This window comes from Macrotis lagotis, chromosome 1 (assembly GCF_037893015.1).
Source record: "Macrotis lagotis isolate mMagLag1 chromosome 1, bilby.v1.9.chrom.fasta, whole genome shotgun sequence".
Taxonomy (NCBI): Eukaryota; Metazoa; Chordata; class Mammalia; order Peramelemorphia; family Peramelidae; genus Macrotis; species Macrotis lagotis.
The window spans coordinates 239,209,762-239,225,211 of NC_133658.1; the positions used below are offsets into that span (position 1 = coordinate 239,209,762).

At 35.8% G+C, this 15,450-nt stretch overlaps 1 protein-coding gene across 1 annotated transcript in view; it reads left to right on the top strand.

Annotated features, from left to right (window-relative positions):
- Window positions 1-15,450, top strand: part of RBKS (ribokinase) — a 132,204-nt gene that overhangs the window by 68,339 nt on the left and 48,415 nt on the right. Inside the window, exons 4-7 of the mRNA XM_074209809.1 lie at window positions 1,453-1,515; window positions 6,040-6,204; window positions 7,853-7,944; window positions 12,991-13,182. Of these exons, the coding sequence (XP_074065910.1) occupies window positions 1,453-1,515; window positions 6,040-6,204; window positions 7,853-7,944; window positions 12,991-13,182 (512 nt within the window). The remainder of the gene's footprint in view (window positions 1-1,452; window positions 1,516-6,039; window positions 6,205-7,852; window positions 7,945-12,990; window positions 13,183-15,450) is intronic.

Genomic DNA, 15,450 nt, shown 5'->3' on the forward strand with positions numbered 1-15,450 from the left:
TGACTGTCAGTGAAGTGGGAAAGAATTTAGACTCAAATCTTAATTCATATGTTCCATTAATTTCCAAGTGAATAATTAACATGAAAAAAATGAAAGAAAATTGAATAAAATATTTGAATTGTGATGATTATTTTTTTGAAATTCAATATATGGAAAGAATTATTGAGGCTAAATATACGTTTTATTCCATTATCTGTTGCATTAAAATTAAAATTTTTTCTCTGCCACAAAAAGAAATATAATTAACTGTAAGGAACTAAAAGGAATATTATAAACATGAAGGTGGGAGATTTTTATAGCAAACATAACTTTAAAAATAACATTTGAAATACATGAGGGACTATTAAGTCAAGAACAGTGGTAACTCCCAGATCACAATAGATAAATGGCCAAAAAGATTTAAACTTGAAATTTTCAAAAGAAAAATATTATTAATAATTGCTTGAAAAAATTTTTAATTTCACTAGTGACAAATGAAGTTAAAACAGCTTTAAGATACAAACTCATCCATCAAATTGGCAGAAATAATGAAAAGTATCAAAATTCAGAGCTGGCATGAAAAAAGATTCATGCATTGCTGGTAGAATTGCAAATTTGTAGAATCTTTTTAGAGACTAATGTGGAAGTTAAGTAAAATCTACAGGCAAAATAATCATAATCTTTAGTCTAATAATATTAATTTGGAGAATATGCCCTTAAATTGCTATAAAAATACAAAAAGCTATTTGCTCAAAGATTTCCTTGGCAGCATAATATATAATTATGAAAAGTTGGAAACAACTTAAATAGCTAACAATAGGACAATGGTTAAATAAATTATGGTACTTCTAATGCAATACAATGAATGTAAAGAAATCTAGAAAAACCTGTATGAAATAATTCAAAGTAAAAAAGCACAACTGAAAAAGGAGTTTATCTATAGATTCATTAATCACAATCATATGAAGAAAAGAAAATGAGAATGAATGGACAAAGATTTGATAGGGACTCAAAGGGAATACAAGGACTGAAATACTTTTTAATATTTTGTTCACTAAAATTTATTAAGATGTAAATTGTCACCATATACATGATTTTGTTTGTTTTGATTTCAGTGTTAAATTTTCTAACAGACTTTTTTAAAAAACAAAAAATTCCATTGTATTTTCTATTAAAGCTATGGAATTTATGGCCACTGAAAAAATTCATCAGAAAAAAGGTTCCTTTGTTTCTTCTTTTTAAGTTTGTAGGTATAAAATAATACTTTTTAATTAAATGTACGCTCCTTAAGAAAGGAACTGTTTTAGTTTTTGATTCAGAGCCCAAGTACTTAGCAGAATCTTTGCCTGGAACAGAATGGGTGGTTAATAAGTGTTTATTGAATGAAATTATTTATTCATTTTTGTTATTTTGTCAAAACATATTATGCATATTGTGTTCTACCACTATTTTGTATTATTTCTTCTCTTTCAGAATATATGTATCAAACCAAAGATGCTTCTACAGGAGCTGCTTCAATAATCGTCAATAATGAAGGTAGTTATTTCTTATGTTAAAGCACCATTTTATAAACGAATATTTTACTTCCACAACTGTAAAGGAAGACATCGCTTTTACCCTAACCTGCTATGTTTTCTCATCCTGGTACTGATATTCCTTTGAAAAGTCCCATAATAAAATTTCATCAAATTGCCTATTTCTACTGAAGTTGCTCTTTATTAAGTTTTGGAATCATCATTTTGTTATTTCAGTCATGTCCAACTCTTCATTATCCCATTTGGGTTTTCTTTGCAAAAATACTGGAGTAGTTTGCCATTTCCTTCTCTAACTCATTTTACAAATGAGGAAACTAAGGCAAACAGGGTTAATCGACTTGCCCAAAGTCACACAGCTACTAAGTGTCTGAGGCTGGATTTGAATTCAAATTTTCCTGACTCTAGACCCTATCCACATTCTAACCACTCTCATCATATATGTTATCTTAGATAAAATTTTTTATTTTTAATATCCAGTTTTACTCTTTATATAAACCTAGATTCATATTTATTTATAAAAGCAGTTATTGTATTAAAGTTATTATATTGAATATGTTGAATAAAAGTAGATGCAAGGATAACAATTTGACACCTAATAAATAGTTTTTTAATATCCCCTGGGTACAGGGCAGGAACTATTGACTCTTAATGTGTCTTCAGTATTTATTTGGGTCCCATATTTGAGTAGTGTCCAAATAATAAATTTCTGCTTTCATCTGAATCTTACAAAAGCTTACTACATCTATTAAAATTGTCTGAAAAATTAAGTTTTTCATATTTCCTTCAATTAAATTTTTGCTCCTTATTTCAGTTTTTTCTTGGATTTGGTAAGCCAAGTCTTATAGAATTGACCAGGAGTTCTCCATATTTGAGAGTAGACATATTGGTTTCTATTATATTCTGACAGTTAAAAGTCTGGATATGCCATTATCTACCTTAAACTTTCTTTGGAATAATTATGACTATAAGCTAAAACTAATTCTTTGTCTAATATCTCTTCTTGTATGTAAATGATAGCTTCAAATTCAGAGGACCATAGATTTAGAGAATTAAGGACCTTCAAAAGGATTTGATCCAAACCTCTCATCTCACAAATTATATTTTACAGAAGAAACTGAAGTCTAAAGGCATTAATTGATTTGCTCAAGGTAGCAAATAACAGAGCTAGAATTTGAGCCTTTGTCTTCTGACTCTAAATGTCATATTCTTACATTTATATATATAAGTACTGCAAGAACTATGTATGTGTATGTGTACATATACATATACTTTGGCATGAATATATATATATATATGTAAAAGAAATAAGGAAGGGGTATGTGTATGTGTGTGTGTGTGCTTGTGCATGTAAAACATTCCAAAAGTTTTAGTGCTGTGTCTATGTATTTAGAAATACACTTTTCCTATTTTTCTTCTTAGAATTATAGAATGGGAAAGGTGGAAGGGACCTCAGAGATTATTCTTATTCTTAAGATAAAAATGCTATCTTTTACATTTGAATGGGACCCCAAGGACATCTTCTTTTGAATTCTTTTTCTGTTAGTAGAGAAAGATTTAGACTCATCCATCCTTCATCCTCTTTTCCAACTAGTACTATGCCTTTGTCAGGTGACTGGTTGGAGCAGCCCCTTGGCCAAGCACCAGTAGCCTCTCTGGTGCAAACTCTTCTGTCATAAGACAGTGGGTTCAAGCTCCTTGACTAGTTTTCCATGTCCCATTTCTCTCTTCCCTAAAATTAGGGATTAGTAAGAAAAGGATAATTCTGAGGCTGTAATATTAAGTATTGTCATTGGCACTGGATTCTTTCAGTATCAGTCACAGTTTAACATCTGTTAAATATTCTTCATATATTTCAAATTATAGACTTTTTATAATAAAAGAAACTCTGCCATGATTGATACCTCATTTGTTTGTACACACAAACTAACTGCACATAGATTCATTGACGATGTGTATCATGCAAATTTGCTCCTATTTTTACCAACAACAGTGAAGTCTGCATTTGGATTTACAAGACCCTTACCACAAACTCCACCTTGTTCCCACTATCATCACTCCCTTACCCTCCCCCCCTAAATATAAAGGGAAAAAAAGTGTTTTATATATCATTTCAAAATGACATTGCCCAGAGGCATACGTTTCAGCTATTCTCCAAGGCCTACTATATTAAGTATAATCCCTACTACAATTAGACTCTACTTTTCTAGTTTCACCTGATCTCTCCCCACTTCCTGAGAGGCCATTCACTGTGCCCTGTTCTTGTCCACCCTCTCTCCATTGTGCTTTTGCTTTCCCTGCCCCACATTTCCCCATCCCTGCCTCAGCTTGTTGAAATGCTTCCATTTTTTGAAGGCCAAACTCAAGCACCATCTCTTGCACGAAGCCTTTCCTGATCACCCCATCCCTTCCTCAGGATTTGTTGAGGGCTCTTTATTCTTCTCACTTTCTGCCTTGTATTGAGTTATTGGCATACAGGTCACATTCCCCCTACTAGATGATTTGCTCCTTAAAGACAGGAATTTTGTCATTGTTCCATATTCTTACCACTTAGCATGGAAACCCACACAAAACACATTGTAGACAAAGGTCTCTGTACCATACACATATCAAGCATTATTGTTTCTATTTTATTGATGAGGAAACTGAGGTCCAGACAGGCTGTCCATGATCACACACAGCTAGCAAGCATCAGAGCTCTCTCTGAGCCCAGGTCCCTTGACTCTAGACCCTTATTTTTACAGCTAAATCATCCTGCAGCTAATTTATCTCATATGTAAAAAGAGGATAATGATATTTGCCTTACTTGCCTCACAAGGTTGTTCTGTAGTCTGGGTATATTATGCCCAGATATTTATTTCAGTACTTCAGTGATATAGGTCCTCCTTCTGCTATTTTAGATTGCAGCCTTTTCATCCCTTCTTATCCACCCAGTGTAATTCTTGTTTGTGTCCTTCCATAAATCTTCTACAACTTGCTGAATAATAATATAGTGTTCTGTGAATCTAAGCTATTATTATTTTTATTCTATAATTTTGATATAAATAGTGTGGCACCATAGATAGAGTATTATTCTTAGAATCAGGAAGACTTAGATTTAAATCCTACCTCTCATGCTCAACTACTTCATGACCATGGACAAGTCATTTAATCTCTCTAAGTATTGGACAATCCCCTAAGATTTATCTGCTAACTTACATTCAAATTGTGATCTACTATGGTGGAAACAGTTCCCATAACAACATCATATAGCATTAATTGGCATATGGACCTCGTATTAAGTATTACTAAAATAACATTGATAAATTACTATTTTAATCAAGATTGAAAGTGATCAAAATATGATATGCAAATAGAAAAAAATTATAGTTACCAAAGTTACCCTTAATGGAAAGCTAAATGATGAATTCAATAAGATCATAGATTTAAAGCTGGAAAGGACCAGATACTTTATCTAATCCAACTGCTTCATGTTCTACATCATTTAGCATCCAAAAATTCCTTTCTCATAAGTGTAGTAAGATTACAAGTTCATTTAGAAGGCAGACTCCTATAGTGTTTTCTAGTGATCTATGCTTAGTCCTATGCTAGTTAACATCGTTATCAGTGACTTTTCAAATAGGTGAATAATGCCAAGCTCAAAGGGATAGTTAACACCAGAAGACAGTCAGGATTCAAAAAAAAAATCATGATAGACTAGAACATTGGGCAAAATCTAACAAGATGGAAAACTGTGATCCTGATTCTATAAAATTGAAATTTAATAGAGCTAAATGTAAAGTCTTACACTTCGGTAAAAAAAAACAATTTTACACATCAAGATGAGGAAATCTGACTAGATTATAGTTAATATGGAAAGGGTCTGGGGGCTTTACGAAGTTTAACATAAATCAATCGTGAAAGTTGGCATCTAGGAAAGATAATGTAGTTTTGGGCTACATGAAAAGACACAGCTTCTAGAAATAGGAAGGTAGTAATCCCACTGCCTTCTGCCCTCTGCCCTGGTCAAACCACAAGGGAAGTAATATTACCTCATTTAAGAGACAATACTAATAAGCTAGAAGAGAGGCAAGGATGTGATAGGAATTGAGTTGATGTCAAACAAAGCTTGGTTGCAGTAACAGCTTAGCCTTAAGACTTAAGGGAAATATAACAAATGACTTGGAGTATTTAAAGAGCTTACTGCCATATGAGAGACAGATTCGATTTGATCTGTTTGGCCTTGGTTACCCTCATCGAAGGTCAGAACTAGGATCGATGGATAGAGGTTGAGGAAAAAAGTCAACTTTAAATTTGATGTGAAGAAAAACTTTACAATAATTGAAACTTATGAAATGGACTTCTTTGGGAAGTGGTATGCTTTCCTCCCATTTGGGAGGCCTCGAAATAAAAGCTGGATGTGTGTTGTAGAATGAATTCTTATTCAGGGATAGTTTTCAGTAGATGTCCTCTGAAGTCCCTTCCAACGCAGAGATTTTGTGATGCTTGTTTTTGTGACTTAAATAATCACCCAGAAATGTCTTTCTAGGACAGAATATTATCGTCATCGTGGCCGGAGCAAACTTGCTGTTGAATTCTGATGACCTGAGGAAGGCAGCTGATATCATTAGCAGAGCCAAAGTAATTATCTGCCAGCTAGAAATATCTCCAGCTACTTCTCTGGAAGCCTTGACAATGGCCCGCAAGAGTGGAGGTAATTTTACACATTTGTCATTCTTTCTATGAAAACATCTCTGTGTCTCTCATGCTAACTTAAAATTAGCTTTTTTTAAGAGGCAACTTTATTTTGATTTGATCTCTTTAACAATTTTTCACAGCAAACTACTGTGTCTTCTTATATCTACTTGGCTTTACATTTGTCGTTTAGTTTTAGCAAATGTTAGGGAACTTTACAAATATGGTGAAAACTGAGCCATCTGGCTCAATACCAGTCACAGAGCTCCAAAAGCTAGCATGTCAGCTGTCCCACAATACAAACCCTCAGCCCAGTTCCCAGGCCTAATGCCAGAACTGACTTGAATCACCACTGAAGCAGCCTAACATAAACAGTTTCTGGTGATGTTATTTTAGCTCAGAGAATCTGGAAATGAATTTTGTCACATAAACGTGTATGGTAACGGCATAGTCACCATTTGATAAACACCTTCAGAAGCTAGAGAGTCATTCTTATTCAGTTCTGTAAAACTTCCAAACCTTTTCTGCAACAGAAGGTTATTTCCAAATTTCAGAATTTTTTTAAGTAGTTTTTATTTTTCAAGCAGTTTATCTTTGTGTATTTAGGAATATTTTTAGGTTTGGGAACTTCATATAAGGCATTTTTGTTTACCATAAGTTCTCAATTAGTACTTTTTTAAACTTCAATAGATAGATATCTTTGAGTGCTTGCTTTGTGCTGAGAATACAAATATAAGCAAACAAGACAGTCCCTGCCCTCAGGAAACTTTCATTCTAATGAGGGAAGACAATACATTAAAGGAAACTGATACCGTTCTCATTCTAGATAGTATGCCTCTTGGTACAGCCTAAGATCATATTAGCATTGTTTGGCTGCTGTATCACAGTCAAACTTATCAAGCTGGCAATCCCCTTAGACCCCCAAATCTTTTCCAGATGAACTGATGTTTAAAAACATATCCTTCCTCTTGTATTTGTGAAATTGAGATCTGGAACTCAAGTTTAGGACCTTGTATTCATCACATCTTATTCACTTTGGTCCATAGTTCCAATCTATTGAGATTTACATTGTATTCTGATTTTGCCACTCATTGTGTTAGCTAGTCCTAGCTTTGTATTGCCACCAAATTAATAAGCATCTCATCTATGCCTTCATCCAAGTCTTTGGCGAAAAGAAGTTAAAAAGCACAAGATCATGGAGAGATCCATCCCTGGAGTACCTTACAAGAGACCTCTGTCTCTTGTAGACTAACATCAAGTAACTATTCTTTGAGCCACAGTCATTTGATCAGTTCTGGGACCCCCTAATAAATCATCATCTTTCATAGCATGACCAGTTTCATCCAACCTTATTTTGTATCACTCTCCTTTATATACTTTTCCACCAGATTGAACAATGAGCTGGCCATTGAGCTTTCTACCCAATCTTCCACTTTCTTAGCTATACTTAAGCCGTTATCCAGACATGAATTGTACTCCCTCCCCTAATTTCACTCAGGGATCATTTTTAGTGATACCTGCTCCATGAAGCTTTCCTTCACTTTCCTCCTCACATCACATTAGATTATATTATTCTATGAACATATAGTATGCCTTGACACTCTGAAATTTGAAAATGCATAGTATCTAAATCCCAGTCACTACACACATTTTTCATTCTCTTGCAGTGAAGACCCTGTTCAATCCTGCTCCTGCCACAGCTGACCTGGACACACAGTTCTATACTGTTTCAGATGTATTCTGCTGCAACGAAAGTGAGGTAATACAGTCAAAGGACCTGATCTTTCCATGACAACTAGAAAAAAACTTTTTCTTCGGGGATAAAGTACAGGGACAGAGCAAAGTCATGCGGTCACTCAGTTATATGATTGCTTTGTTCATTTTGGGGGCAAGGTTGGAAGTGAATGTCCCAGCTGTAAATGGGGATGATAATAACACCTACTTCCCACAGCTGTTGTAAGAATATAAGAGTACTATATCAATCCTTATTCAAAATATTCTTAAATCTATTTAGATCTGCCACATACTGGGAATTTTAAAAATAAAACTAAAATTCGGTTACCTTTCAAACAAAAATCTTCCTGAGGTTGAACTCCAATACAAGAGTACACAACACCAGGTTGTGTCCAGGTCCTAGTGGCTGTTCTTCCTGACCCCCAGGTTATTCTCCCTACTTTCTCAAGGAGCTTAGTACTTGTCTCGCAGCCTTCCCCTACATCCTAACCTCTTTTTGTAGCACACTCTGTTTCCCCAGTTCTATACTCCAAATTACCTCAACACAGCTCTCTTGTTTTAAGCTCCCACCTTGAAGGACAAAATATCCCTTTTCTTTCTAATACCATCTCCCTACTTGTTCCGTTGTTCCCATCTCCTCCCTCATTCTCTATGATCTTTCCTTTGATCACCCTCCCTCTCAATAATTTTCAATCTTTCCCTATCCATTGACTCCTCCCTTAATGTTTAAAAACAGTTCTAGACCTCATTCTCAAAATACATACACACACACACAAACACAAACACACAAAACATATATATATATATGTATATATATGTATGTATATGTATATGTGTATATATATATATGGGACCATCCATATGTATGTGTATATATACATGTGTGAATATATATATATATATATATATAAATATATACATATATATATAAAATCTTCATTTGATCCTACCATTGTCTCAGGTAATCAATCATTCTATTTCTTTGCTCCTTTCACAACCAAACTCTACAAAAAGCTGTCTAAAGTCATTGCCATCATTTCCACACCTCCCTTACTTCCCAAGCCCCATCCATGTCTCAGTCTTCTCTTTGCAGCATTTTGTACTCTTGACCTTCACCTCCTCCTAGACAGCCCCCTCTTCAGATTTTCATGAAATCCACGTCCCACCCCATCTGCATAGGCATAGTCCATAGCTGCATGCTAGAACCTCTTCTCTCTTAAGGTTATTTCTCAGTGAACTCATTAATTTATGAATTTAACCATTATTTTTGTTGATGATGCTTTGATCTGCTCTCTTTCCTGGACTCAACCCTGTATTTTCAGCTAGATGGTTCCTTAGGCATCTCAAACTTAACATGTCCACAACAGAGCTCACTGTTCTTCCCACAAAATCTCCCTCTCTTCCTAATTTCCCTATATCTTAGTACAGTCTTATCCTTTCTGTGGCTTTAATTCACAACCCCGAGACTTCTCCTTGCCTCCTCTTTCCACCTTACCCCTTATATCCAGTCACTAGATCCTGCCAATTCTACCTTCACAAAATTGCTTAAATCCTTTTCCCTCTCTCCCTAACCCATATCATAGTCAGCCTTGTCCCTCATCACCTATTGCCTGAACATTCCCTCTTCATTGGTCTCTGCCTCCAAGGTATCTCACCTCTAACCAGTCTCCACATCTGCCAGACTGACATTTCTAAAGCACAAATCTGACTGGGTTAATTCTTGCTCAAAAAAGCTCCATTAGCCTCCTTTTGCCTCCAGAATAAAATGCTAACTCCTGTATTTGCCTTTTCAAACCCTTCACAATCTGGCTCCTAGCTGCTTACCTTTCTGGATTTATTGAACATCACTCTCCTTCATGCCTGCTTTCTTTCAGTCAGCCTAGTGTACTTGATGCTTGCCAAACATCACATTTCATCTTCTGTCTTCATAACTTTGCATGGCTCTACAAAACATTCTCTTTTCTCATCTGCCAAAACTCAACTGCTCAGATGTCATCTGTAGAAGACCTGTTGTGTTCTCCCCAGATGCTAGTTGCCTCTCTCCAAAATTATTGTGTAGTTCCCTTGTATTCATTATTTGGAAGTTGCTTTTCTCTGCTTGTATTTCTCTTCCAATAGGATGCAACCTCTTGAGCAGGAATACTTAATTTTTATTTTTGTATCCTCAGTCCCCAGCACAGAGCCTGGGATGGAGTAGGCACCTGATAAATGCTTGTTAATGTTGATGTTACTAAGCTTTTAGTTATGTCTTTTTTATCCCCAGAACCTCGCAAAGAAACTTGTACAGGAACTTGGGAGGTTTAATAAATACTTGTTGATTTATAATTCTTTATTTCCCTTGCTATAATTTCATCTCCCAAGAAAAGGAATCAAAAAATTATATAGGAATGGCCTTTATTCTGAGCAACAAGAATTGGTTAGTGATGTGGATGTGATAAGAACCTTGGAAGGAAGCAACCATTCATTGCTTGCTCATTGAACTTGCTTAAAAGATTCACTAGCTCTGTCATAAGGCCACTTCTACCTGTCAGGGAAGATCATGTTCTTCACCTTGATTCTATGTTGGAACCAGAGCCTCAGTGATGGACATCTTCAACCCCCAGACTCTCTCAAGATCACATCACCTCTTTCTACCTCTCAGAAGCAGACTCCATGTCTCTGCTTGTTTTAAACTATCTTTTCCCCTCTCCCTCCCTTCCCAGCACAATTGAACTGCCTGCTTTTCTTTTTGGTTCCTCCTTTCCCTCTCAACCTTTATAGTTCATATAACTTTTGACCTTTGAAAACAAGGTTGCTCCTCAATATTTGTAAAGTTTCCTCACATGCCAGTTCTTCTAATTTTGGGGGCCTATACAAGCTGAGTATTTTATCAGATTCTGTCACAACTACAGTGGAGGAAATATCTTTATCTTCTTTTCAGCCCACCAAAATCCTTTTCCTCTTTATCTTATTGAAGTTTCATCTCTTCAAATGTCATCAGCCTCTGTAAAGATTTCATACTTATTCAGATTTCTCTCCAGGTCCACCTCCACTTAGGTATTTCTGTGTCTATGCCTAGCTCCGAGTCGTACATAGTGACCATAGATAAACTTCTCATCACTGCTCTACTTCTTGATATGTCTTTAAAGGTCAAATTCAAAGACCAGTTTGAATATATGAATTCACATTATTATGATATGAACTGCTGCTGCTGCCTAAGCAAAGACCACACTAATGAAGCAATGAGGCTGTTCACACCTTGATCTGGAGATAGGAGAAAGGGACAAACCTAATGCCTCTGGAAGAAAACCATAGTATGCGCTTAATAAATACTTGTTGATTGTTTGATTGATTTGTTGGTTGATTTTAAAGAAAATTTCACAGGAGGGTCTTTCATCTTTTATACTACTATAGCTTTATAAATAGGATTTTTTCCAGAAGCATTAGGTACCCATCCAATATCAGGACTGAGACCTCCTGGGACTTAATCTAAAATTGAATTTTTTCCCTATTTGCTGGGAATATTTTAAAATCTTGATTAAACAATTGTAGGTTTAGAATAAATGTTTGACTGCCATACCCAGCCTAAGGAAGACTATGTGCCTCACGGATAGTATGCCCTGACCTAATATAGCATCAAGAAGCCATATAACTTCTTCATATTCTACATGGGAATTTCCTCATTTCCATAATGATTACTGAAATATAAATATATTCATTTGGTAAACTACAAGCTTCTAGGCTTCATAGAACCATGTGATTTTACAGTTGCAAGGTACTAGAGATAAGCTAATCCAACTTCTTTCTCTAAAAGAAATCCCCCCCATATAACATAGGAATATCTAGGTACAGATACCATCTGATACTTACTGGCTAAGATACTTATACTTAAGATGCTGATACTTACTGGGGCAGATCACTTAATTACTCTATTCTCAGTTTCATCATTTAAAAAAAAGAATACCTTTAGTGTCTACTAACATCACAGAGTTGTAAGATTCAGATAAGACAATATAAAGGATATCCCAAAAGCATATTATTTTGGGGGGGGGTTGTTTATTTTTTAGATTTTTGCAAGGCAAATGGGGTTAAGTGTCTTGCCCAAGGCCACACAGCTAGGTAATTATTAAGTGTCTGAGACCGGATTTGAACCCAGGTACTCCTGACTCCAAGACGGGTGCTTTATCCACTATGCCACCTAGCCGCCCCCAAAGGCATATTATTAAAATTTAAAACTGCACTAAGAATTTTTTTCCAAAACACATTAACTTTATTGTACAGCACTGTGCTCTATGTTTCTGCTTCTGCTCCTCACTTATTCACTAGCACCCTGTTCTTCCCAAAAAAAGTTTTAAAAAATCCTTTTAGTGAAAGTTGTAGAATGGTTATCTTGAGAGACCACAGCTGCTGAATCAAGTCATTGGCTTGAGATTTGTACCCAAGAGAGGAGGTTTTTGCCCCACTCTGTTCACCTACTCATATGTCCATAACAACTGTTTGTCCCTAGACCCCCCCATATGTTACCTGGCTTCTACTGTCTGTGTCTGTGTCCATGTGCAATCCCTATGTGTCTGCTCCCTGGATCCCAGTGTTCTTCCTCTCAGTTCTAGCAACATAATTGGCCTCATATCATGTCCTTAACCCTGTGCCAGTCCTCTCCCTCCAAAGGCCCTGCTCCTTTCCTGCCTCTCTTCCTCCCTTCCTTATGTCTGTGGGCAAATTCTCTTTACTAAAAATTGCTTTACATGGAGATCTGCAGAACTGTTTATTCACACTAAGATTTTTAAGATAACCTATGTATCTGTATATAAATACTTTAAAATTTTTAAAGTTCTGTGTAATCAGTTACTACTATTATGATTCTAAATAGAAAGGATTCTGCAAAACTTTTAAAGCATTATATAAATGTCATTTGTTCTCACCTATAATGTACAACACAATCCAAGCTTCATGACATCACTATATCACTTTTCTCAGGAGTCTCAAAACCTATTCAACTAAAAGAAAAAAAAAACAATTTTCTAATAAAGCCACTTCCAACAAATTGATACAAATTACTTGTTAATGTCTTTATTTTCTGATTGGTTTCCAGGCTGAAATTTTAACTGGGCTTACAATTAATAGCCCTGCTGCAGCTGGAAAGGCTGGCTCTGTGCTGATAGAAAGAGGTTGTAAAATAGTCATTATTACCTTGGGTGCTGAAGGATGTGTGTTTGTATCAGCCGAAGAACCTGGCCCAAAGCATATTCTCACACAGAAGGTCATCAGGCCTGTGGATACTACGGTATGTTTTGGGGTTTGTTTATTTTTTAGTACTTTTGGGGGGAAATTATTTATTACCTAATTAGTATATTTTAATCTTTAGATTGAAAATATGAAGGCCCAGAGAGCCAGTGAGGTAGAGTGGCAATTTTACTGAACACATTAGAACATTTGGATTCTAATCCAGTGATGCAACTGAATCTTTCTTCACAACTCTCCAGAAATCTTCTTTCCTAATAAAAATCCATAAATTGGTAAATCTGTTCAAACAAAATTTTTAAATATATTTTCTATCTCACAGAGTTCTTGCAAGGAAAAAAAGATTGCTTGGTCATCAGAAACAATGGACTTGGAAACTTTGATTATAAGGATTGGGAAACTCATGTTTTCATGAGTTGCCTTGACCAAACCTGTAACCATCTAGTGGATAATCTCAAAGTAATAAGCTACATCAGGCCTCAGTCAAAAGACAATCAGTCACAGATTCTATGCTGAAAACCTGCCCTAACTCATACCATTCTGGGATAACCTTTTGGGGTTCAAGGCTGCCTCCAGGAAACAATGAGGACACGATGAATTACTTTCATTGCTCAGATGTCTCCTTCTAGTTGAAGGAACATAAAACAGTACATCTTCTTCAGCTTGTAAATAGTAGAGAAAAATGATCCCCCTATGACAAAACCTACAAAATCCCATTTCTTCAACTGAGAAATAATGATGGCTCTGGGAAATGTCACAATCTTTGTGCTAAATTACTTCAGGGAGTATTCATCAAGGTTTTTCCTTCTGTATACTTTTTATTCTTTTTTTCCTGTCTTCAAGAACATTTAGTAAGAGATATACCATAGGGGCAGCTAGGTGGCGCAGTGGATAGAGCACCGGCCCTGGAGTCAGGAGTACCTGGGTTCAAATCCGGCCTCAGACACTTAATAATTACCTAGCTGTGTGGCCTTGGGCAAGCCACTTAACCCCATTTGCCTTGCAAAAATCCTTAAGAGAGAGAGAGAGATACCATAATGCAAAATAACTTCAATACAAATCAGAACATGAAAAATGAACAAGTGAAATACAAATACTAATAAAATCTAAGTGCAAGGCTACTGCTTCACAGGTGTACTAGTATTTGAGCTAACACTGCAATATCATACAATAAATGACATTCATAATGAGAATTTTTAATCGGAAGAAGATGAAATATATATTCTCTGCATAATAAGAAATGGAAGTATCTATATAGTTTATATTACTTTTATTCTTTTTTTTAAGGTTTTTGCAAGGCAAATGGGGTTAAGTGGCTTGCCCAAGGCCACACAGCTAGGTAATTATTAAGTGTCTGAGGCCGGATTTGAACCCAGGTACTCCTGACTCCAGGGCCGGTGCTCTATCCACTGCGCCACCTAGCCGCCCCTATTTTTATTCTTAATGGAGATACCCTGTGTAACTTATCTTTAGTTTATTGCCTTCAAAAAATTCTTCCATTCCCTCCATGGCAAAAGAAATCATATTCCTTCTCTCTGATTTTGGGTGTTGTAAACAAGTGTTAGAATGCTTAGGATGTTGACCTGCTTTTGGAACCTGTCCTGGACAACTGGGACTAATTTCTCCTTCCTCACCTTGATTGATATTTCAGCAAACACTTGTTATACCTAACAACCACCCTTTACCTTTTATAAAACACTATAACACCAGACCATATAGCTTGTTCACTGCATAATAGTTCTAATTTGTGAGGAATGGTTCAAGAAATTAAAAGTTAATATTAAACTAAAATAGCCTTGCTCAAAAGATTATTCTCTCTTCTTTCCATTCTTTTTCTCTTCTCCTTCTTCTTTTCTCTTCTCATTCTTTTTCTTCTCCTTTATTTTAAAACAATACCCTATTTCTTGACTCTTTGTCCCTTTGCACTGGGTGTCCCTTTTCTCTGGCATGCCTTCTATCCTCACCTCTACGTCCAGGCTTCCTTAAAAACATAGTTCAAACCTCCTCTCCTTCAAGAAGCCTTTCCCAGGTTCTGCTTTGCTCCCCTACCCCTACTACTATAGCCTTCTTCCTCCCATTTACACATGATTTTATCTTGTATGTAAATAGTTGTTTGTATGTTTTCTCTCCCAATAAAATCTGAGCTCTTTGAGAGTAGGGACCATGTTGTCTTCTTTCAGCATTTAACACAGTGTCTGATATGTAGTCAATATTTGCTAACTGATTAAAGATATAGACAACTGTATATATATGGATTGTCTGTATCTAGGACAGATCGTGACAGCTTTCCTTCCTCTTCTTCCAAATGTTC